The following is a 22,953-nucleotide window of genomic DNA, read 5'->3' on the forward strand; positions in this document are numbered from 1 at the left end:
AAAATCTCCTATTGAAGTTGCATAGGGCTGAAGAAGAGGTTAGGGATAAATAAGAAGATATCCCCTGGTTTTTAAAACCCTTTGTGTGTTCTTCTCCTTGCACAGGACTGTTAGTCCAAGAAAGCCTTCTGCTTTCCAGATGGCGGATGCCCCTAGAGGCAGCGGGTGCCAGGTGGTGCTCCATTCAAAATTCAAGAAAGAAAAACTTACACTCTTTAGATTAGAGCAAAGAAATCTTTTACTGAAGATGAAGTGGTAGCATCAAATAGAATTCTGAATCTAAGAAATTAGGTGCACAGACCACATATACAAAGTGTTGGAAACGTTCCCACCCCTCATAGTTCAAAAGAGTCTTCCAATTAAAAGTTGTGAATATGATCATGTGAGCATCTTCAGGTGGTGATGAGGCCTCTGTCCGTTGACCTTGACATATTTTGATAAAGAATTTGCAGTTGCGCAGAGGAAAGAAAGCTAAGCGAGGAATAGAAAGTTAAGAGCAGGAATTTATATTCCCCCCCCCACTCCTCATTTACACAACACAAGAATGTAACACCTCCAGCTCTCTTCCCAGACATATCCCCTCCCCCCGTTACTTATGGCAGCCAAAAGATGCAAAGCAGTAGAAAAGATCTTGAAAGCTGATGGCGGGGGCCCCAGAGCAGCAAGATATATCACAGGGCAGCTCCATCAGCTTTAAGCAGCAAACAGGAAAGCAGCGAGCTAAGAAGGCCTCTAAGGCAGAGTAGAAGGATGTTTCCAAACACCAGAAGGTCATAGAGAAGCATATTGCAAAGTGCAAAAGGCCTCTAAGACAAAATCTCCAGGAAAGGAAACTTCTGCTTCACATCACAGTGAGGTTGACCTTCAGGATCAGGAACCTGGACCTTCTTCCAGGACCATAGTCCAAACTTGGTCCCCTGATGCAGCTGGAAGGAAGGCTGAGGGAAGTCATTATGGTCATCCTCATGGGGGATTCAGAGCAGTTCTTTGACAGGAGCAAGAATGCAGTAGGCCTGGAGTGGAGGCCACTTTTATGCCCACTGCTGCTGGACTTAGACCTGCTGAGCCTTCTGAACAGATGTCCTGGTTAATCTACAGCTCCTGATTGATAGGGCTATCAGGAAAGAAATCTCTGACGGTATCCATAGGTTTGACCGGCATTCTTCAGTGGCATCTGAGGTTTCTGTGGAACCTTCCTGGGATCTACCGTCAGAAAGGGGTTCCTTGATTCAGGAACGTGTGTCTCCTTCTGCATCAGCCTATGCTCCATCTGTGGCTGCTGTGCATTCCTTGATTGGCGAACCAAACAAGAGACAGTCTGATATGTCAGAGGATGAGGGCGTTACCCCTGAGATCCCAGTGTTCACAGGTTGTTTCAAGCATACGTTATTCACCCCTTTATTTTTCAAAGCCAGAAACACGGCCAATCTGAAGCATGCGGATGAAGAGGAGGCCGCTGCTCAGCCTCCCACAAGTCGGATGTTCTCTTCGACGAACCTACGGTGAGAAAGAAGGTGGTCCCATCTCCTAGGCTTTTTTTGAAGGTCATTCAGAAGCAGCTGGAGTCTCCTGCTAAGAACCTAATCCCTTGTCTTCGGATCGCAGGTTTTTCAGTGTCAGTCCAGAGCTTGCCAAGAGTCTTCAAGTGCCCATGGTGGATGCATCTGTTGCAGCATTGGCCTCCACTGTTTTGGCTCCTTCTGATCTGGAAGACGTCCTCAAGGCCGTGGAAAAGTGGATTGAACACATTTCTCTCTCTGAGTTACTGACCAGATGGCTGCCTGGGCGGGCAAGGCATCTACAGCAGCCTCGTTCTTCACCAGAACTTCACTAAAATGGTTGAAGCAACTACAAGAAAGAATTCCTGCAGCAGACATCCATATCCATCAGGATCTCAATGAGATTGTAGCGGCAAATGAATTCATAGCGGACACCACTCTTCATGGGGCCAGATTTGCCACCAAAGTTATCGCTTTTTCTGTGACAGCCAGATATATGTGTTGGTTGCGTAATTGGCAGGCCGATGGAAGGAAGAAGTGGAAGCTAGCATCGATCCTTGTGTGAGAGGACAAGCTTTTGGGGGAAGCTTTAGAACCGTTCCTGGTCAAAACCAAGGATAAGAGAAAGGTGCTTCCATTGCTATATAAGAGGAAAGAGAATTGACCTGCCCCTTACTTCAGACACCCATTTTTCCGGGAGGACTCTGAATCCGGCTTCCAGCGTTTAGCCAAGGCCCCCTATCTACGTCCTGAGCCTCCTCCATATCTTTCAGGCAAGGACAGACAACAATTCTTGGGCAAACAACCCTTTGAGGAGGAGGAAGTTGCCCATTCCATCGCCAACACTAATGTCTCCCAGACTTTTCCCATTGGTGGACAAATGGGGAGAGTTTACATCAGATGCCTGGGTGTTAATTACAGTAAAATTGGGTCTTTCACTAGAGTTCTACTCCACTCCTCCGAGTTTTTTTTACCTCCTGCCCTATTTCTAGGCATAAGATGAGAAGGGGGCTCATGGAATCAGCCATCCAGCACTTGTTGGAGCTCAGAGCTCCAACAAAGTCCTGGGAGGGCCAACAGGGGATGGGGTTTTATTCCAGATTCTTTGTCATCCCCAAGGCCTCAGGGTGGGTGGGTGGAGGGCGAATTCTTGACTTGAAAAGGATCAATAAATTTATAGTTTGCAGGTATTTCGAAATGTATTCTCTCCAGTCCATTCTGGAGAGCTTTAGGCAGGGGGACTTCCTCACTTCCATAGATTTGATGGAAGCTTATTTACACATTACAATCTGTCATTCACATAGAAGTTTCTTAAGGTTTTGTTATCAAGAGCAATACAGGGCCTTTCCCTTTGGGTTATCTTCCACCCCTAGAGTTTTCACCAAAGTTTGGCTACCCTGGAAGCGCACCTATGTTCCTTCCTGGTGCGTCTGCAATGTTATTTAGATCAGGGGTCGCCAACCTTTTGGACGTCAGGGACCACCCAAATTCACTAATACGAATCTTGAGTAACAGTATATTTTGATACTATCCTCTTGTTTTCAAAAGGCTCAGAGGGACCTGCTGACTACCATCTCGGTATTACAGGATCTTGGTTTTTCTATAAATACTAAAAACCAGTTTAATACTTCCACTTGTCTGCTTCATTTGGGTGCCACTATTGACACCTGGGGTTGTCAGGTTTTTCTTTCACAGGACAGGGAAGACAACCTGCAGCTGCTGGTAAAGCGTATAATGAGAAAGAGCGCCACTCCTTTAGCTCATCTTTCCCAACTTTTACGTAAGATGATTTCATGTATTGGTATTGTTCCCTGGGCCAGACTCCATGCCAGGGCCCTCCAATCATTTCTCTTGCCTCATAAGAAGGGCGGTAAGAGTCACTCCTTATTGTGGGCTAAGTGCCTAAGCAGATGTTGCATTCCTTTTTATGGTGGCTCTCCAGAGCCATTTCTAAGGGTCTGTCCTTCAAGGTGGAAGACACTCATTCTCATGACTGATGCCTCCCATCTGGGCTCTCATATGGCTCAGGGCATCTGGTCAACTAAGGAGCAAGCATACAACATCAATTGGTTGGAGCTTAGGGCTGTCCAATTAGCCTTCAGGAAATTTAATCATCACATCTCTGGCACACATGTCCTCGTCTTGACAGACAATGTAGCCACCAAAGCCCACTAACACGGGGACACCAGGTCCAAATCCCTTATGTTAGAAGCAGAGGCTTTGGGTAGATGGGCAGTGTGATTCCTTTTGTCCATTCGGGCTGAGCATATCCCTGGCTCGGATAATGTGCAGGCTGACTGGCTCAGCAGAGCTACTATTGACCACACGGAATAGAGGTTGCACCCTTCCCTCTTCCTGCAAATTACTCAAAGATTTGGATTTCTGATGGTGGATTTGTTTGCCACCCCTCTCAATACTCAGCTACCTAGATTCTTTTCTAGATTTGCCTCCCTGAGGGCTGAAAGGACCAACACACTCTGCGGTAGATGGACTCCAGGTTTCCCTCCATTGCCTTTCCTGTCAGCTGTGGTACAAAAATTGTTGACTGAAAGAGTTGAAATTATCATAGTGGCCTCTTATTGGCCTCGGTGCCAATGGTTTGCAGACTTAATGGGTCTCTCAGTAGTTCATCCTTGGCAGATTCCTAAAGAAGATATATCTCTCCTCCAGGGGTCCTTGATCCATCCAGAGCCCCAGTAGCTACAACTGACAGTTTGGCAATTGAGTGGAGCTTGTTAAAACGCACCCATCTCTCTAATGAAGTGATCCAAACCATTCAGGCCTCCAAGAAATCTTCCACTATTCACATCTCTGATGCTACCTGGCAAGCGTTTTCTCATTGGTGCTCCAAATCAAACATCCAGCCATTAGAGGCCTCTGTAGCAAACATCTTGGAATTTTTACAGGCTGTACTGGATAGGGACTGTTCTCCCAACACCCTTCATCGTCAGGTTGTGGCTATTTCTTCAGTGTTGATTTGTGGTAAATTGGGGTCCTTAGCACATCATCATATAGTCCATAGGTTCCTCAGAGGGGTGGCCAATCTTTGCCCTCCTGTAGTACAGGTATCCTACATGGGATTTGTCTAAGGTGTTGCAGTCCCTGACTAAGGCTCCACTTGAGCCTCTAAAGATTGGCTAGCCTGCATCTACTTACTCTGAAGGTAGCCTTCTTGGTGCCGATCACTTCAGCCAGAAGAGTATCGGAGTTGGTCTCTCTCTCAGTTCACCTAGATCTCTGTATCTTTCATTGTCACTGGGTAGTTTTGAGGTTGGATCCAGCATTTATCATAACAGTTGTCAAAACAGGTATGTGTCTGAAATAAAAAAACTTTTTAGACTATTTTTCGGAGTATAAGATACTCCAAAATATAAGATGCACCTAAATTTGGGGGAGAAAAACAAGGGGAACAATATGCCCCTGTTTCTGCCTTCTAGCAATTTGCCTCCTTGCAGCAAACAGCAGCCTGGTCAGCTTCAGCACAACCTGATTAGCACAAGCAGATGATTGTTGGTTGGATCGGCCTCCCGACAATCAGCTGTTTCAAGCTGCAGGGATTGCCATTGCCTATTGTGCACCCCATGTTTGGCCTCCGCATGCCACATTTTCCACCCATTCTGATCCCTGCTGCCTGGAACAGGCTGAAAATGGGGCACGCGGAGGCCAAAAATGGAGCACGCAAGGCCGAAAATGGGGCGCACAATAGGCGATGGCAATCCTGCAGCCTGAAACGGGCTGATCGTTGGGAGGCCGATCCAACCAACAACAATCAGCTGCTTGTGCTAATCAGGCTGCGCTGAAGCTGACCTTGCTGTTTGCTGCAAGGAAGCAAATTGCTGGGATGTGGAGGCTGAAGGGTAGGGCCCAGCGGGTGGGCAGTGCTTCGGCAGTATTTGCTGTATAAGACGCACAGACATTTCAACCCACTTTTTTTTTGGGGGGGGGGGCGTCTTATACACTGAAAAATACAGTATTTTTATCACATAAATTCTCCTAAGCAATGATAGTTAAACTTTCTTCCATTTTTAAAATTCATTTCATGTCTTAACATAGTTATTCTGAAATAACATAATTCATATTGATTATAGTGACAATCAGATATTTTATTTTCTTAGTCTTAAAATCATGTCATTTGTAAGTTTGTTTGATTTTCTATTTTATATAAATTATATAATAATTGTCTTTATTAATCTTGAAGTCTGCTGATGCATCACCACAAGGGGATTTTTTAAATTAATTTTCAAAGTCTTTAGTTTCAGGGAGCCTTCACATTTATAATCTTTCCCTAAACAACTCTTAAATCACCCCTTGTTGTATATTGCAAAAAATAAAGATTTTACAAAGCTCAATGTTCTTTCTGTTTTAATGGATTGAAAGGAAAGTTGCCCAGTGGTTGGTAGACTTGTAGTTCTGAAAGTTTTTCAATCTTAAAAAAGCAGTCAGAAAAGTAAAATTCCAAAACGTTTAAAAAGATGACACCATGAAAGGCTGCATTTCATTCATCACAATGGAACTCGTGATTCCCAGTTGATCACAAGTGGCTGCAAAATTGTCAAATTTTGCCATTAAAATCAGAAGTTTGGCGTGTACATGGGGAATTTCCAAATCAGTCTTTATTCCAAAGAGAATTTTTGAAGTCTGCATTTTTGGCTGTAATATCCCACGTTCACAAAGCAGAGAAAAGTGGATTTTGGTTTGCTTTGTTATACTGGAAATTAGCCCAACATATTTGGAATAGCAGATGAGTTTATAGGCATCTAATTCACAAGAATTCCTTCCTATTACACATTTCTATTATCTTGTACCGATAAGAGTTTAAGGACCACCTGTAATTATTTTATTTCAGATTCTGTTATTGGAAAGTTATTAAAAAGAAACTGTTTTAATATTTTTGAAGCTAGAAGACAGTTAAAGACAGTAAAGGCTATAGGCCTATCTGAGCCTGTTTCTTAAAGGACCAATCAATTGTACAAACAGGAATAGTTTTCATGATAACTTATTTAATAATTTACTTTTATACTTGCAAACTGAAGCATTATATTTTATTATTGCATTTGCTAGCATTATTTAAAAAGACAATGTGGAGCTATAAATGTTTCTTGAACTTTTCTAACAGTGTACTGAAAGGAAATTTCTGTGTGTGTGTGTATGCACACGCGGGTGGGTGCAAACACATACATAGTACACATGTATGTATGTAGTATGTTAGTATGTAGTAGAATGTGTATTTTCAATGTCTTTACACATATGATTAGATGACAAAATGATTACTGAGAATTCAGCAATTCCACTGAATCCAAGTCCATTGGGTCCTTTAGTTGTTAAGTAATTTTATTTTCTTTCCTTTTTCTAGCCAGTCGCTTGGGATTGTATTCTAAAAGTTCTCAATCAATCTCGGGTGAAGAAGTGGATGCATTGGATATACAGCAACTTTCACAAATAGCATCTAAGGTTAATTATAAATTGAGAAGTGATCTTAGAGGATAGAGAATTTTTGAGTTTGTATAGAAGTAGATTTCAGTGCTCTATCATTTAAGAAAGTATATATGCTAGTTATGCTTATACATATTAATGTATTATTTACCTAATTAAAAAGCTGAACAACAATTTTCTCACATATAGCTTCTGATTTTTATTGTTATGAAACAAACATAGTTGTATATTCTCTTTCAACATTTGTTTCAGTAATGCAACACAATATTCTTTAAAAAGAAAGTCACATTTGACAAAATAGTGCAAATGTTAAATATTCTATCTTTACCTAGAGGATCATGTTCATTTTTTATCTTGAGGAATTTTTTTTTATATTTCAGTAAGAATGATTTAAGAGGGTTGTTTTTGGTTTTTGATTGACATAATGCATCCCATACAACAACTATTGTTCCATATCATTTCACAGAAAGAATGTATTTTTTTTCCTTCCTCTATTTATTTCTTTATACTCCTATGGATGTAAATTGTACTACTATATAATTTTTGTAAATATTCGTAAACACAATGTATGTCTCATGACTGCTGTTTTCCTAGAAAGTTCTTTAGGGTAATGTATACAGGATATCTTAACTCTAAAAATTTCTTGTTATTGTATGGAATTATTTATATTTCCTTCTGAGAGCATTGTATTTCCTTAAAGAGGAAATAGTATCATTGTAGGTTTTGGAGCATTTAACTTTTTTTTTTCATTGGAATCATGGTAGGATATGTGAGAGTGAGAGAGACTGAGTAGGCCATATGAATGTAGTTAGGGAAAAAGAAAGAATATTTAGAACTGGAAAAAATACTTCTCTTTTCTGTTAAGTTGTCTTCTTGTTTGTAGGTCTCTCTAAGCAAAAGATTAACTGTAAAGCTTCATTTTTACAATAGTTAAAAAATCTTAATATTTCCACCTTAGGTAGCAGTCTTCTACAGAGCCAGCCCCAGACATAAACTGAAAATTGTTAAGGTATGTATCTATTTTCAAAACAAGCATTCTTGTTTAATTCAAAAACAACCAGCTGAAATTCTTTAGAGCTCTTCAAGACAATGCTGTTATTCAGGATAAAGGTCAACATTAAAAATTGTCTGGGATAATTAAAATTAAAATGTTTTCTTTGAAACATTGACTTAAGCGAATCAGTATTTATATAATTAATTTCAAAGATCAAAATTAAATAACTTTTAATACATTTATCTCATACTAGACAACATGTGATTTGTTGGGTCTTTGTTTCAGATATATTTTCTTACCTAAACAGAGAAACAGAATGATCATAGTCAGGCAAAATAATCAAGAGCGACTTGGTACTTTCTTTCAGCTTCCCCATTGAGTTTCAAAGTGAGAGGCTTGCAGGAAGCATTAAAAATCTTCCCCTTCCATTTCCTCCTCCCCTCCTCTAGTGGGAAAGTAGCAGGGAGGGTTTGCAATAACAATCAACTTTACAGTTCTTTCTGGCTTCTCCATCGACTTTTGGGAAATTGTTAGGGAGCACTGGAAATAAGCATGCTGCTGACTAATGTGGCAACAGCAATGACATATCCAATGGCATAAAAGTGGCCATAATTTCCCCAAATTTCATTCCTACAGGAATTATGGATCCCAGTATTCTATAAGTTAGTCCATTTGAAGTACCCTGGTTCAATAATACTTTCCATATTAACCCAATTAAGGATTCAAGCAAAAAGGCACAAGAGTTTTACTAGTATATAGAGGTGTATATAGAGAGCTTTCATGAAATCTTCAGCTTCATAAAAGAAGATAGGCAATGTTTAAATGCATATATTCATTAAATGCATATATTCATCTTAGACTAGTAAAATATTTTGACACATTTGGGGTGTTGTTGTTTTTTTCTTAGTCACTTCAGAATAATGGTGAAGTAGTTGCTATGACAGGAGATGGAGTGAATGATGCGGTAGCATTAAAAGCTGCAGATATTGGAGTTGCAATGGGGCAGACCGGCACTGATGTTTGTAAAGAAGCAGCTGATATGATCCTGGTGGATGATGACTTTCAAACAATAATGTACGTTTGAATTGTAGGACCATTCTGGATGCAACATAATAATAATTTTATTATTGGTATGGTATCATTTGTGTAGAAAGTAATTGGCATTCCATAGAATAAAAAGAGGTGTGGTGGCTCAGTGGCTTAATCATGCTGGAGATGATCACTGCTCCAGCAGCTCAAGTTCTAGCACTGTGTGCCGGGGTGAAATCCCACCATTTGCCTCAGCTTCTTCCCATCTAGCAGTTTGAAAGCATGTCCTCTGTGAGTAGTTAAATGGACACCACTTTGGTGGGGAGGCAAGTTGGTGCTCTGTGCAGGCAGGCAGCTTCTTGCTCCCTCGGAATCTTCCAATTGGGGTGCACATTTGCAAGGCAGCTCTGAAGGAAGAAGCGGGTGGGGTGGGGTTGGATGACACTGTAGAAAGAGCTGCTGTGTCTTTCTGGTGCAAAGCTAGCTCACCCTCTTCTGGTGCACCATAGCAAGCATGCAAATGTGTATCTGACAAACCTAGTAAATAGGAAGCAAAACTACTACTCTGCAATAGCATTGTACTCTCCTAACTAATGTAACAATGCCTAATAATAATAATCCTAATCATACTCAAAATTATCAAGTACAAGGGACAAAAGTAAAAGTATTTATCTCTAATACAGAACAAGAAGAAAAATAGATAATGGATAAAATAAAGATTTTCAGTGTATCAGATATAAAAAGATTTATGTTTAACATTCTGTGTTCTATTGTACAAATAAAATTATATTACTATAATAATATATCTTCCAATAAACAATAAAAATTCATGGTTGAGAAATATGAAATGAAATATCACTTTATTTCTGTAATTTTAATGTTGAAGTTCTTTCATTTGAACAAAAATTAATTCTTTTAAAAATTAAATGTATTTAAATATATTTACATCATATTGGGAACAAATATCAATACAGGGCCATCCATAGCTCTGATATTTATGCTTTTTAATAATAATATATATTATTAAAATATATGTTCATGAAACACTGTTAAAAACTGACGTAAAAGTGACTTTTATCATATCATGGGAAAATAGCCATTATTGCAGCCAAAATGAAGAGGAATCTGATACCACCTTTTTGGACTAACACAATTTATTAAAAGGCATAAGCTACTTTAACTACAGTTTACTTCATTAGATGCATTGCATGGCTCAACTGATAGAGGATTTAAATTGGGATGATGGAGGAAAGCAATAGTTATGCAGATGCAGATTACACAGTAAATTTCTTACCAATTGTAATGTGTTAAAAAAAAACATTGTTTGTTGAGACTTTATGTGATAGGCTGAAATCTTTTGGGGTGTGTTCAGCAAACTTTTGCTCAATTGTGCTGGCAAGGTTTATTCATTCCATAGTAACTATTTTGTGATCTGTACTGAATGCTCTGGAAAGTTAAAAATCCTCTGGTGCTATCTTGATCTTGAGTCCTGATATCAAACTTGTGTCAATTAATTTATTTTGTGTAATTAATTTCTTTTGTGTGTATTTGTCCTATATAGAATCAAAGGAGCATTGCTGCTAGAAAATGGTATCTCTCACAAAATATGAAAAGGATTTGAATGTTTTTAATCTAGTGAATAAAGTTGGGGGGGGGGGCTATCATGAAGTTATTGGTATAAATGTGGAGGCAAATGTGAGTTTGTTGTGAGGTTGCTTTATAATGGGGCCACAACAAGCAAAAATGGAGGAATACGCTATGTAATGCCAGCAATCCCGTGGTTATGTTGTGAGTTAATACCAGGTGCAAACTAAGGACTTCAAACTCAAAATTTCCATGTTAGCATCATTATTCCGTTGCTTGTTGGTTGTGGGAATTTGCTTCAGGTTGGTTGGTTATCTTCTTACAAAGATGAACCTGCCATCTAGTCCTTCAGAAAGCACACTGTCATTATGTAGTTTTGATTGTAACTTCCTAATTGAGAGACCTAAATTGTGAATTATAGAAGACAGTGGTGCTTTGTTATTTGATTTTGGTGATTTTTAATAAGTATTCCTTGAAATCAGTTTTGCTTAATTGATTTGACTATTGATTTCATTGGGTGGATATAACCTACTGAATGTCTACTGGATTAATAAAAACCACTTGGATTGGATTAATCCCTTTAGTTGAGCAATTCTACTATAATTGTAGCATAGAGTTTGATTCTAATAAATATGATTGTGGGTGTTGGTGTAAGCTAGAAGCATGTATATATGCATGACAATCTGCAGCCTTCCTATATTATATTTATATTGTAAAATTTTATTGTGTCATCAAGGAAGTGGATTTATTACATATACAAGTAAAGGTTAAAATTGATGAGGCGGCTGTAATTGTTGAAGTCTTGATGTATTATTTTCTATGGGTCTGGATAATAAAAGTTCATGAATGAATCTCAGGAAGAGCAAGCAAAGTTATGCCTTTTAATGAAGTTTGTTAATTGTATATAGTGCTACCACATTCCTTCTGATTTTGATGACTTTTATATACCAAAACAAAGAGACCAAATTAATTTTTAAAATATTTAGATAACATTAAATGTAAAGTAAATTAAATTGTCATAAGCATTGAGTTTTCAGGATGATGTCCAATTCTTTACTTTTTCATTATACATTTTCTTTAAGCGTTTTATCTTTCTTTTTGTATTTCAGGTTTGCTATTGAAGAGGGTAAAGGAATTTATAATAATATTAAAAATTTTGTTAGATTTCAACTTAGCACGTAAGTTTGGAAGAAGTGTCAGATATTTCTTAATATAAATTTTGTTTACAGGATCATTTACATAGATCAGGACTGTCAAACTCACGGCCTGTGGGCTCGATGCATCATGTGCTGGCCACGCTCCCACCCAGTTTAGCAAAGGGGAAAAAAGTCCTGATGTGTCACGTGATACCAGGGGTGGGATTCAAATTTCTTAACTAGTTCTGTGGGTGTGGCTTGATGGTCATGTGACTGGCTGGGCGTGCCTTGTATGTAAATATTGTAAATATTTTTGTAAATATTGAATTTTTTATTAAAAAAGAGCAACTTTTACCCAAAAGCAGGCAAAGCAGGCAGGCAGATTGAGCTGGTTGCAGAATCAGATTCACTCACAGATCTAGCTTTCTGCAATCTGCTGCCTGAGTCTGCATTGAAAAATAGAAACTTCAGTCCTAAGTAAGGTTCAGCTCTGCTCTCAGGCCACTTCTCCCCGCTCCCCAATCCTCTGAATACCACCCCTGACTGGGTCTCAGGGAAGCTGCCTGGGCAAAGGCAAAGCACTACAACAGCAATTTAGATTAGCTAGAAAGCAAGAAATCTGACGATTTCCTGCTTTCTAGCTAATCTAAATAGCCCGGTATAGCTGAAAGTCATAACAGCTGATCATGGGAGGAGGTGGGGAATAAAGGAAAAATAGCAACTTACCAAAAAATTAGGTGAAGGCACAATGCAGGCACGTGAGATACGGAATGACTGAGCAGGCAAGGAGGGGCAGGGCCAGTCAGATTTGCTGATTCTCTGAACTGCACAGAATTGTAACAACTGGTTCTTAGAACTGGTCCAAACAGGTAGAATCCCACCCCTACGTGATACCACTGTGATGATGCAAATTTGATACTCCTGACATAGATGTTTGCATGACTGATTTTGAAATAAACTGAATTTGGTATTGCTTCTCATGCATGCTTTTTGCTCTTCAGCCCTAACTGCAATATTTCCTAATAATAATTCTAAATAATAAATTCACTGTAATATCTGCAGCTAGTATTCAAATCTGTACATAAGTTATTCACATGAGATTTTGAACAAAATATTTGTACAGACAAAACTTAATTTTGGCAGCCTATATTTAAACTGCATGAATAATCAGATATAAATTAGGTAGTTTTATTAATAAATGTTGGATTAATAAAACAGATGCAGTAGATTTTTCAGCTTTTAATCGTAGATTTGGATAGTTTTGTCTATCTGCTAAGGTACGTATTTTCCCCACATTGTAGCAGGATTAAATAGGAACAGGGCTTGTAAGTCTCTTTGAAAATACTTTCACTGTTGTGTAAGAATGGTTGGTCTTATTACATGATAGCTGCTTGATATGAAACTCAATAAACTCAAGATGTTTCATACTCAAAACTCTCTTCACATTTTATTGCAGGAGTGTCAAACTGGATTTCTTTGAGGGCCAGATCAGCATTGTAATTCCCCAGCCTCTAGCAGCACACTGCCGGCCAAAAATGGGCTGAGTGGAGGCCCTGCATGGCCCATTTTCAGGCTGCCCTGTTTCCTGCAGCACTCTGCCAGCAAAAATGGGCCATGTGGGAGTGTCGTGGGGCCTCTGCATGGCTCATTTGGCCAGCAGAAGCACTGTGGGCTGGTCCTTTGATATTTCAAGGCCGGCTCTGTGGGCCAGATTTAAGCACCCCATGGGCCGAATTCGGCCTGCAGGCCTTCAGTTTGACACCCCTTTTCAATTGCTTAAGCAATGTTCTTAAAATGACAGAAAACAGATATTTTGTTTGAGGTAGATATAACACCTTTAAGACATTTGTTTTGTGATATATGTTCATCCACATTTGTTTTGTGATATATGTTCATCCATCTGATATAAGAAAGATTTTGATACAGTAGATGTGTTAATTTGAAATTATAATAGATTTCTAGCTTGTTTTTACAGCTCTATAACATTACTCTGAATATTAATTGATGCTTTTATGTAAAAAGGAGCCATGTTCTATTTATAACAAATAGCTCCGGCTAAATGATTTAATTATAGCTACTAAATGAAACCTCAGAATTCAGAGAATGGAAAAACCCACTACCATTATATCTGTCTTGAAATCTACTATGACACTAATATCTATGATCCTCTCATTCCCGCTGCTGCATTAGCTTTATTTGTTTCAATTCTGAAAGTTATATAGGCATGTCTGCATATGAGAAAGTACTATTTCACACTTGATGTCTATATGATGTCACAGTCTATATGCATTTACAGTAGAGGTTGTTAAAACACTATATGGAAAGTTGGAAAACACTGTATTTTATAATATATCAAAATACTTGGAAGAGATTCTCTAAGCATATCCAAGTTTGGAATTGCCTTCAGATTTGATACATATACAAATTAATACAGGTTCCAACACTACTAACATGTAGGCTAAACGTTCAAGAACATTTTCTTACCAGAGCCTTGATTTCTTATAAACACAGAAAAGTTCAGTTTATTTCAATTGTTACAAAATGCATATTCTTATCAAGTAGACAAAACATCATTGGCTCGATTTCAGTAGCAGGGGATATTGTAAATTTTGAATTGCTGTGTGATCCGAATATGAAAGCTATAATTTATGTTGCCCCAAATAATACCCCTTCTTATGTGATCTGCTTTAAAGCAATTGGGTTTTTATTGTATATGTATATTTATTTGCTATTCATTTATATTGTATTTTTCTGTTCTACATTCTCGCTCATCCTGCCTTTTTTTGGCTCTGCTGACAGCTTTTTGAAATAACTTTTTTCAACAGGAGTATAGCTGCATTGACATTAATCTCATTGGCTACATTAATGAACTTTCCTAATCCTCTCAATGCTATGCAGATCTTATGGATCAACATTATCATGGATGGACCTCCAGCTCAAAGGTATTTTTTTTAATGTTTCAAGGATTGCATAACTAAAGCTAATGCATTTAAAAAAAATTCTTATATAATTAATTTGCAGTCTGTAGTTGAACATTTTACAATTCCCTCCATCCAAAAGGCAGTTATGTCAAATTTTTGGTTTAGCTGTCAAAACAGCACTTGAAAATTGTTGCATTAAATATTTATTCCTGTATCATTTTCAAAATATTGCTTTTTAGTATCACCAGTAGGCTGTAGGACATTTGAAGGAAATTACTAAATTACTAATGGTAAATGGCTTTTAAGAAATACTGACATGGTGAGATTGCATAGGTAATATATTTTGCAAGTAGTATCAGAAAAAGTTAATTGGATTAAAGCCAAGAATAGTCACATTCACATTTCATTGATTCCAATGACTAATCTAGTCTGGATTCAGCTTATTTTGATTAATTGGTCGACAAATATACACCTATATTTAAGTTTATACCAAATTCCATATTAACTGATTTATGTGATATTAATCTTTATTGATAAACTTTTATAAAATTATTTGCTTTCTTAATTTTTAGTCTTGGTGTTGAGCCTGTAGATAAAGATGTTATCCGAAAACCTCCACGAAATGTTAAGGACAGCATTTTGACCAAAAATCTAATTATTAAAATTCTAGTTTCATCTGTAATTATTGTATGTGGAACACTATTTGTCTTCTGGAGAGAGGTAGGAACCATCTGTTTGTAATGCTAACATTGACTTGCAATATTGTTTATATGACAGGAAATACAAATATAAAAATATATACATATATACATACATATATACATATACATATACATACATACATACATACATACATACATATATATATATACATATACATATATATACATATATATATAGGCTATGACTGAGATCTGAAGAACCATAATATGTTCTGTGCAAGCAAGAAAGCTATGATTCTGGATTTTTGAATAACAGCCTTAAATGTCCATGGCATATTGGTTTTCTAAGGGAAGAAAGATTTTCAAAATTAGTATTGAAATAATACGGGATCGCATCATACAAAATATATAACATTAACTTATAAAACAGGAATTTCTAGCAGCTCTTCAAATAACAACAGTCAGATTTGAATACCAACTAATATATTTGATAGTTAAATTTTTCTGAAGTTTTTTTTTAAAAAAGGTTATGGCCTGAGAAAGACCAGCATGCAATTTTTTTGAGATTTTACAGATGCATAACTTACTTTTTAAAAATAATTACATGATGTTGAAAGAAACACCCTATGTAGATGTTTGGTTTTAGTCTGATAATAGGTAAAAGAAAATGGAGAAAAAACGGAAATAAAAAATGGGGAATTAGTCAAACAAACTCTGAACACTTTGTTGACTAATAAGCCAGATTCTAAATTGTTAGTTGTGCTAACAGATGCAGTGATGATGCTGGCAGTGTTAGAAGCTCTAAGGTTCTAAATGGGAAGGACCCCAGAGAGGTAGAATGGCTATTTTGATACGCACACACCAACAATCAGATGATTCTTGATCTTTGACACTGGATGGAGTAGTACTTTCTGAACTGAGCAGGTGCACAATTTAGGATGGAAGGCTGAAAATCAGAGTGTAACAGAATTGCACAAAAACACTTGAAGTAAATGGATATCATCATCACCACCATATTATTATTACTAGTTATTATTACTAGTATCATTATCCTCCCAAATCAGCCAAGAGGGAAGTACCTAAAGTTAGATTTTCTTCATGATACTAACATTTCAAATCTTGAGGAAAAGTTACAATCAAAATGTTTTCATAAATTATTAGTGAACTTTATAAATTTATAATTTATAGATTTTTCTTTTTTTTGGCAGCTACGAGACAATGTTATAACGCCCAGAGATACAACAATGACTTTCACTTGCTTTGTATTTTTTGATATGTTTAATGCATTGAGTTCTAGATCTCAGGTACGTGTTCATCTGATTTGAAAATTTTATGTAATATTTTTGGAAAAAAAGATACATAAATCATCAGTAGTATGTTTAAGACCATAGTTAGCTCATGTTTCCATGGAGTTTATAGAAAAATGTTTTGTTATATTTAGTTTACTAAGAGTTTTGATTTCAATTAACTATGGAATAAATAACTGGAATTTCTTTTTTTTTAACTTCCAGACTAAATCAGTGTTTGAGATTGGACTTTGCAGCAACAAGATGTTCTGTTATGCAGTCCTTGCATCCATAATGGGTCAGCTGCTAGTAATCTATTTCCCTCCACTTCAGAAAGTTTTTCAGACAGAAAGTCTAAGCATAACAGGTAAGGAAGCATAGCTAAGTTTGGTTTTCGGAATGAAATCTTTTAGTTTTAATGTGTTGTATAAACATGTATAAAACTGTACATAAAGCATCATATTTTGTAATAGAATCTTTTGTTTATCAACTTTTTAAATTATATTTTTCCCATTTCTCTCCTACTAAATTTGACATCTGAAGTTATTTCTTCCTCTTCCTTCTTGCACATTCAGCATTACATAAATTAAAAGGGGGGGAACAGTTTTATTCATTCTTCCTTCTTCATACCGCAGTTTTTCTTTTACAGCTTGTTGGAAGACTTGCCCAGCTAAAAAATAGTAAATTATGATTTATTTCAAACTAGGATCTGAGGGATAGGTGTGAATAAAGCATGCTAACTGGTGTATGAATAAAGAATGTTCACAAATGGGAAACGAGGAGGTTAATGTGTCCCTTCTATTCTTTGGATTGTTCAACAATATGAGCTTGTGATAATTCATTAACATTAACTTACTCTGAGAACAGGATTGATCTGGTCCTCTGACCAACTTCTGTTAGATTCAGGACACAGAGATTTTTTTTTGAGAAGCTATTGAACTGATCAGTTGCCCAAAACAATTTAATGTACATTAAAAATAAAGTTTTGAACTTTTCAGTAGTCCTAAAAAAAATTGTAACCCCTTCCAGGTTAAAATTAAAAACCCAATCTTTTATCAGTACTTTTAAGTATTTAAAAAGTAGGCAGACTATAATTTCTTTCTTGTAACTGTGAATTGAAGTAATGTTTTCATTTATTTTTAGATTTGCAGTTTCTTCTGGGCCTTACCTCTTCCGTGTGTATAATATCAGAAATCATAAAGAAGCTTGAAAAAATCAGGGAGAAGACCCAAAAGCATGGTAGATCACCACACTTGGAATCGTTTCTTGATGTATGATGCACATTGCATTCTTTGTGTAACTAGAAACTGCTATTTATGTAAACAGGAGAAACAATATAAAGGGCTTTTGATAAACCCTTCTCCCTGAAGGATAACGAACTTTGATAAAATTAAAGACTGTTTAATTCTAAACTTTCAGTTAGGGAGTAATAAATTATGCAACTTTGGTAATATTTTTTTCCTCGAAGATAATTTTACTTTCCAGATTGATGGAACTTTGTAATATGAGAAAGACTACTTTAAAAAGAAACCTATATCAAGAGTTTGGCACACCTTTTTTTCTTAAAAGAGATGTATGTCTATAGAAATATAAATTAGATGAAATAAGTTTTATGGTGAAGGTGACGGGGTTTGATTATGGAAATATTTAAGGCATGCCATCTATTTAGACTGAATTACAAGAGTGCATTTTTCAGCTCCTGTATCTATTTCTACTCTGCACTGTGTACCGTGGGTTTTTCTTTTTGTATCCTGATCCTTTTTTGCACAGGATGTAACTGCCAGATCACTGTCTTTTCTTTCTTTTTGTGATGGAAAAGTCTTATATTGCAATTTCCAAGTAAATGTTTGCTTTTCTTAAAATATGTGATTGCATTTTATATGTAACTGGATCACAAAATTGTTTTCCACTTCCACAGTAATCTAAATGTTTTATTTAATTGAAGTTATTAACTTATACCTTTCAATTATCTCTCGACTCTCCTGTCTTTCAAATTAAAGATTTGTAAGATCAGGCCAAAAATCTATCCATTCCACTTTCTATTCTCATAGCATCCAATCAAATATCTTGGGACGCCCAAATGTAGGACACAAACACCATAGCATACTCACATCAATGATACTACTCAATGCTGGGATTCAAATAATTTAACAATTGGTTCTCTGCCCTAATGACTGGGTGAGCGTGGCTGGGTAATCATGTGACAGGTGGTCATGCCCAATTTGATTGGTCTCACCCTTAGGAAATTTCTTCTTAGTCCAACTCAATAAAATAGCACTTTTCCAATATTTAGAATAGAATAGAAAAACAGTTGGAAAGGACCTTGGAGCTCTTCTAGTCCAACCCCCTGCTTAGGCAGGAAAACTTAGACCACTTCAGACAAATGGTTATCCAATCTCTTCTTTAGAAAAACTTCCAGTGCAAAAACTTCCACATGCAAATAATTTTTCTGCAGACCACCAAAATCTCACAGACCACCAGTGGTCCACAGACCAGGAGTTGGTGACTGCTGCAGTAGAGGATTATGAACATAAACTTGAAGAGGGTTACATAAACAGCAGCTTAGCCCCAAAAGAGAGAAGTTGGGGAACAAGCAATTTAAGATTACCCCACTTTGACTCTTTTTGTATAAAAAGATTCTGTCCATGGCACAAGTTTGTTATTTTATCTTGCAAGTAGATACCACTACTGCTTATGGAGTTTGTTTCCTGATTAATATTGAATGGCTGATGGAAACCATTATTAACCACTAATACATTTTTATACTATTTAACAGAAGAATTTTAAACTACATAAGTTTTTCCTGCATATCAGAGTCTTTTGACACTCAGATTTCTTATCTTTTTTAAAAAGCCTTTAAAAAGTAGACTTCTATATTTTATTTATTCATTTTTTAATCTGTGAAACTCGGAAAACAAGTGTCACTTGTATTCTGAAAAGAGTTTTTACTGCTAGTAAAAACAACAATACAAATATAAGGTGGAGAACCATCTAGCAGGTAACAACATGAAGCAAATGTGGCAGGGACTGCAGCATCTAACTAGCTATAAGGGCAATATGAGGAACACGATCAATGCTGATGCCTCGTTGGTAGAGGAATTGAACATCATCTTTCCCTGCTATGAGGTGAAAAGACCAGACCTTGTAGCCTCTGCCTGCCAGCCTTTTGATTCTCAGCCACTCACCATATACGAACATGAGAGCTGCACTGAAGGCTGTGAATCCCAGTAAAGGTCCAGGTAGGGTGCTGGGGATAGTGGTAAAGACTTGTCCCGATCAATTAGCAAACATGAGTTTGCCTACAGGGGGAACTGGTTGACAGATGACATTGTAGCTACTGCCTAACATTCTGTAGCGAGCCATCTGGAGAAACCTGGAAACTATGTCAGGATGCTTTTCATTGAGTACAGCTTGGCCTTCAATACTATCCTGCTGAGTATCCTTATCGAAAAGCGACTGACTTGGATTTTCCCTCTTTCATCTACAACTGGATCAAAGACTTTCTGAGGGACCGACCACAAACAGTGAGGGCTGGGGCTGTCACATCCACCTCCCTGAAGCCTAGTACTGAACGGAAAATAACTTCATGTCAATATAGTATGATAGACTTGTGGGGCCGGCACGTTGTACAGCAAGGTCACATAGTATAATAAGATTGGAACCGGGTTAAAGACTTCTGTCCTCACTGTGAGTTGTGTTGAATGCAAGAAGAGAAGCTCTGCCAATCTCATTGTACACATATTGTACTCTGACAATAAAGGTAATAATAATAATTTAGTAGGATAAGTAAGTCTTGAGAGCCTGTCACTGATTCTTCGGATCAAGTTATACCTAATGAGGTTATGACAGAGTTTCTTCCTCAATTTTCCCCACACTCCTGGGCTAAAGTGTCTCTTTTGTTCAATAAGATTTATAAGACCTTATAAGATTTATAAGATCTTGAAGCAAAAAAATAAAATAAAATATCTACAGTATTATTTTAAGTAATTTCCTTAAACATTTACAAAAAAACAATGAAAAAGATGGCACAATAGGTAGGCTTTGAAACATCTTTCAGAAAACTTTTCCAAAGTAAGATTAGTTTTTTTAAATATCTTCTGAAAATTTATCCAATATTAGAAACAATTCGGCAATTTTTCATGTTCCTCAATTACCAAAGGAATAAATTCATTATAATAGCATTACTTCTTTAATTCTTTTGAGAAATAACTTCTCAAACCCAAAGACAGATAAATATCAATAACCAGCTTGGAATACTGAGCTTTCAGTTCTCTATTGCCAGTGTTGCAAACCTGTTAGTACTACAGAAAGGCAGAGTGTCCATCATAGTGCTTTCTCGTATATCTGGCAATTTACTGACAATTTTCTTATTCTTTTTCCTTTGGGATTTTGACTTCTGAAAGAAACCTGGTGGTGTTGAATCTTTGACTATCTGTACCATGCTGCAATAAAGCTTGTAGATCTTTGGGGATGTACTGAGGAGGTTCTCTGGTGTGGAACTGGATTTAAGCTGATGATACAACCTATGGACAAGGGTCCCATTATAAAGCCTGTCAAAGATGAAAAAGAAAAGTGGTTTTGTGTAGGAGAACTTGGGAGCTATGTGTTAAAAACCACAACAAATCAAACAAGGAAAATCATTAAGAGTGCACAATCCAAAGCCCTTTATACAAACGTCTTTTCAGATTTGTCTTAAAAATAAACTCCCTTGCATTAAGCTGAACTAATGGTGATACTCTCCTTCATGGATTCCTGCCTTGTCATGGCAAAGGGGCTTGTGTAGCTCAGTGAAGCTATGAGCTATGCTGTGCAGGACCATCCAAGACAGACAGGTCATAGCAGAGAGCTCTGACAAAACATGATCCACTGGAGAAGGAAATGGCAACCCATTCCAGTATCTTTACCATGAAAACCCTATGGACAGTACCAAAAGGCAAAAAAGTATGACGCTGGAAGATGAGCCCCTTAGGTGGGAAGGTATCAAATATGCTACTGGGGAAGAACAGAGGACTAATACTAGTAGCGCCAGAAAGAATGAAGAGACTGGGCCAAAGCTGAAAGCTGTGCCAAAGCTGTGGATGTATCTGGTGGTGAAAGGAAAGTCCGATGCTGTAAAGATCTATACTCCATAAGAACCTGGAATGTAAGATCCATGAATCAAAGAAAGCTGGATGTGGTCAAATGAGATGATAAGACTGAACATTGACATCTTAGGAATCAGCGAACTAAAATGGACAGGAATGGGTGAATTTAATTCAGATGACTATCAGGTATACTACTGTGGGCAAGAATCCCTCAGAAGAAATGGAGTAGCCTTCATAGTCAATAAAAAAATGGGAAAAGCAATACTGGGATACAATCCCCAAAATGACAGAATGATCTCAGTTCGAATCCAAGGCAAATCATTCAACATCACAGTAGTCCAAGTCTATGCCCCAACCACTGGTTCTGAAGAGGATGACATTGACTGGTTTTACACTTTCCAAATCTATCTTCCAGTTCTGGAATTTCCTATTGGTGTTCCATTCTAGAATTGGCCAAGTTTGACAGTTTTTGCTTTCCAAGATCTTGCTGTGCCCTAACTGGGTTTTATATAAACTCTATAATTAAAACCTTGTTTGGGAAAATACTAGAGTGCATTTAGAAAGCATTCAGTAACTCATTCACTTTCGTCAATTTTGTTACGATGCAGCCTGATTCTACAGTTGTTGAAATTCATTTTTTTCTCATTAATCTACACTCAGTACCCCATAATGACAAAGTGAAAACAGAATTTTAGAAATGTATCCCAAATCAGTGAGAATTGAACATCCCTATTCAGTAGCATCAACCATTGGGTGAGTGGCCTATTTTTAGGTCAGGTTTCAAAAAAAGAACTAAAGATATGAGACTTGTCTCCCATATTTTTTAAAATTTCTGTGGGAAAATTCCATTACATCTAGGTAAGAATTAAATAAACACCTGTCTGGAATTGAAAAGCTAAACCATGGCACTAGAATGGGCTGTGGGCCAATTGTTTGAATTGAAGCAAATGCTTCACATTTACTCTTGATATTCTGAAATTTTTAATGCAAATCTGTTAATAAGATACGGAAGCATGCTTGTATGCGTGTATTTTGAATCTTGGAACAGATGCTCACAATAGCATTATATAAGATTAGAAAGAAAATAGATTGTTTAAAAATACTTTCATTGTCATAGATTTCCCAAAAGCAAAACATGAATCATCTTTGAAAAAAGAAAAGGCTGAAGTGATATGCTTAACAAATGCTACTAGTAGGGGGAGACCGGAAGTGATGTTGTGGCAACACTAGCAAGGGAATGGAGTTTCCATCCCTATGCTGGCTTTCTGTGTTTGTGGGCTCGAGGGAGCCAAAACTAACCTGGAGGGGTGGTGAAGCAAAGGGAG

The 22,953-nt window shown here is 37.2% G+C and overlaps 2 protein-coding genes across 17 annotated transcripts in view; one reads left to right on the forward strand and one right to left on the reverse strand.

The window, feature by feature from the left end:
• Positions 1-18,566, forward strand: part of ATP2C1 (ATPase secretory pathway Ca2+ transporting 1) — a 99,912-nt gene extending 81,346 nt beyond the window's left edge. For 8 of the 12 annotated variants that reach the window (XM_087916683.1, XM_087916690.1, XM_087916687.1 and 5 more), the window contains 9 exons: positions 6,853-6,950; positions 7,891-7,941; positions 8,834-9,000; positions 11,649-11,717; positions 14,501-14,617; positions 15,169-15,316; positions 16,467-16,562; positions 16,770-16,911; positions 17,688-18,566. In XM_087916683.1, the coding sequence (XP_087772809.1) occupies positions 6,853-6,950; positions 7,891-7,941; positions 8,834-9,000; positions 11,649-11,717; positions 14,501-14,617; positions 15,169-15,316; positions 16,467-16,562; positions 16,770-16,911; positions 17,688-17,821 (1,022 nt within the window). In that variant the 3' untranslated portion in view covers positions 17,822-18,566. The remainder of the gene's footprint in view (positions 1-6,852; positions 6,951-7,890; positions 7,942-8,833; positions 9,001-11,648; positions 11,718-14,500; positions 14,618-15,168; positions 15,317-16,466; positions 16,563-16,769; positions 16,912-17,687) is intronic. The other 4 variants (XM_087916693.1, XM_087916692.1, XM_087916694.1 and 1 more) reach the window with 1 other exon arrangement.
• The window catches only part of ASTE1 (asteroid structure-specific endonuclease 1), a 32,067-nt gene continuing 9,687 nt past the window's right edge, over positions 574-22,953 (reverse strand). For 2 of the 5 annotated variants that reach the window (XM_087916697.1, XM_087916696.1), the window contains exon 5: positions 16,448-21,094. In XM_087916697.1, the coding sequence (XP_087772823.1) occupies positions 20,809-21,094 (286 nt within the window). In that variant the 3' untranslated portion in view covers positions 16,448-20,808. Of the gene's footprint in view, positions 3,541-4,304; positions 4,816-16,447; positions 21,095-22,953 lie in introns of those variants that run through there. The other 3 variants (XR_015740155.1, XM_087916698.1, XM_087916700.1) reach the window with 3 other exon arrangements.

Source organism: Pseudonaja textilis, chromosome Z, assembly GCF_049901715.1.
Source record: "Pseudonaja textilis isolate UNSWEBS1 chromosome Z, rPseTex1.2, whole genome shotgun sequence".
Classification (NCBI taxonomy): Eukaryota; Metazoa; Chordata; class Lepidosauria; order Squamata; family Elapidae; genus Pseudonaja; species Pseudonaja textilis.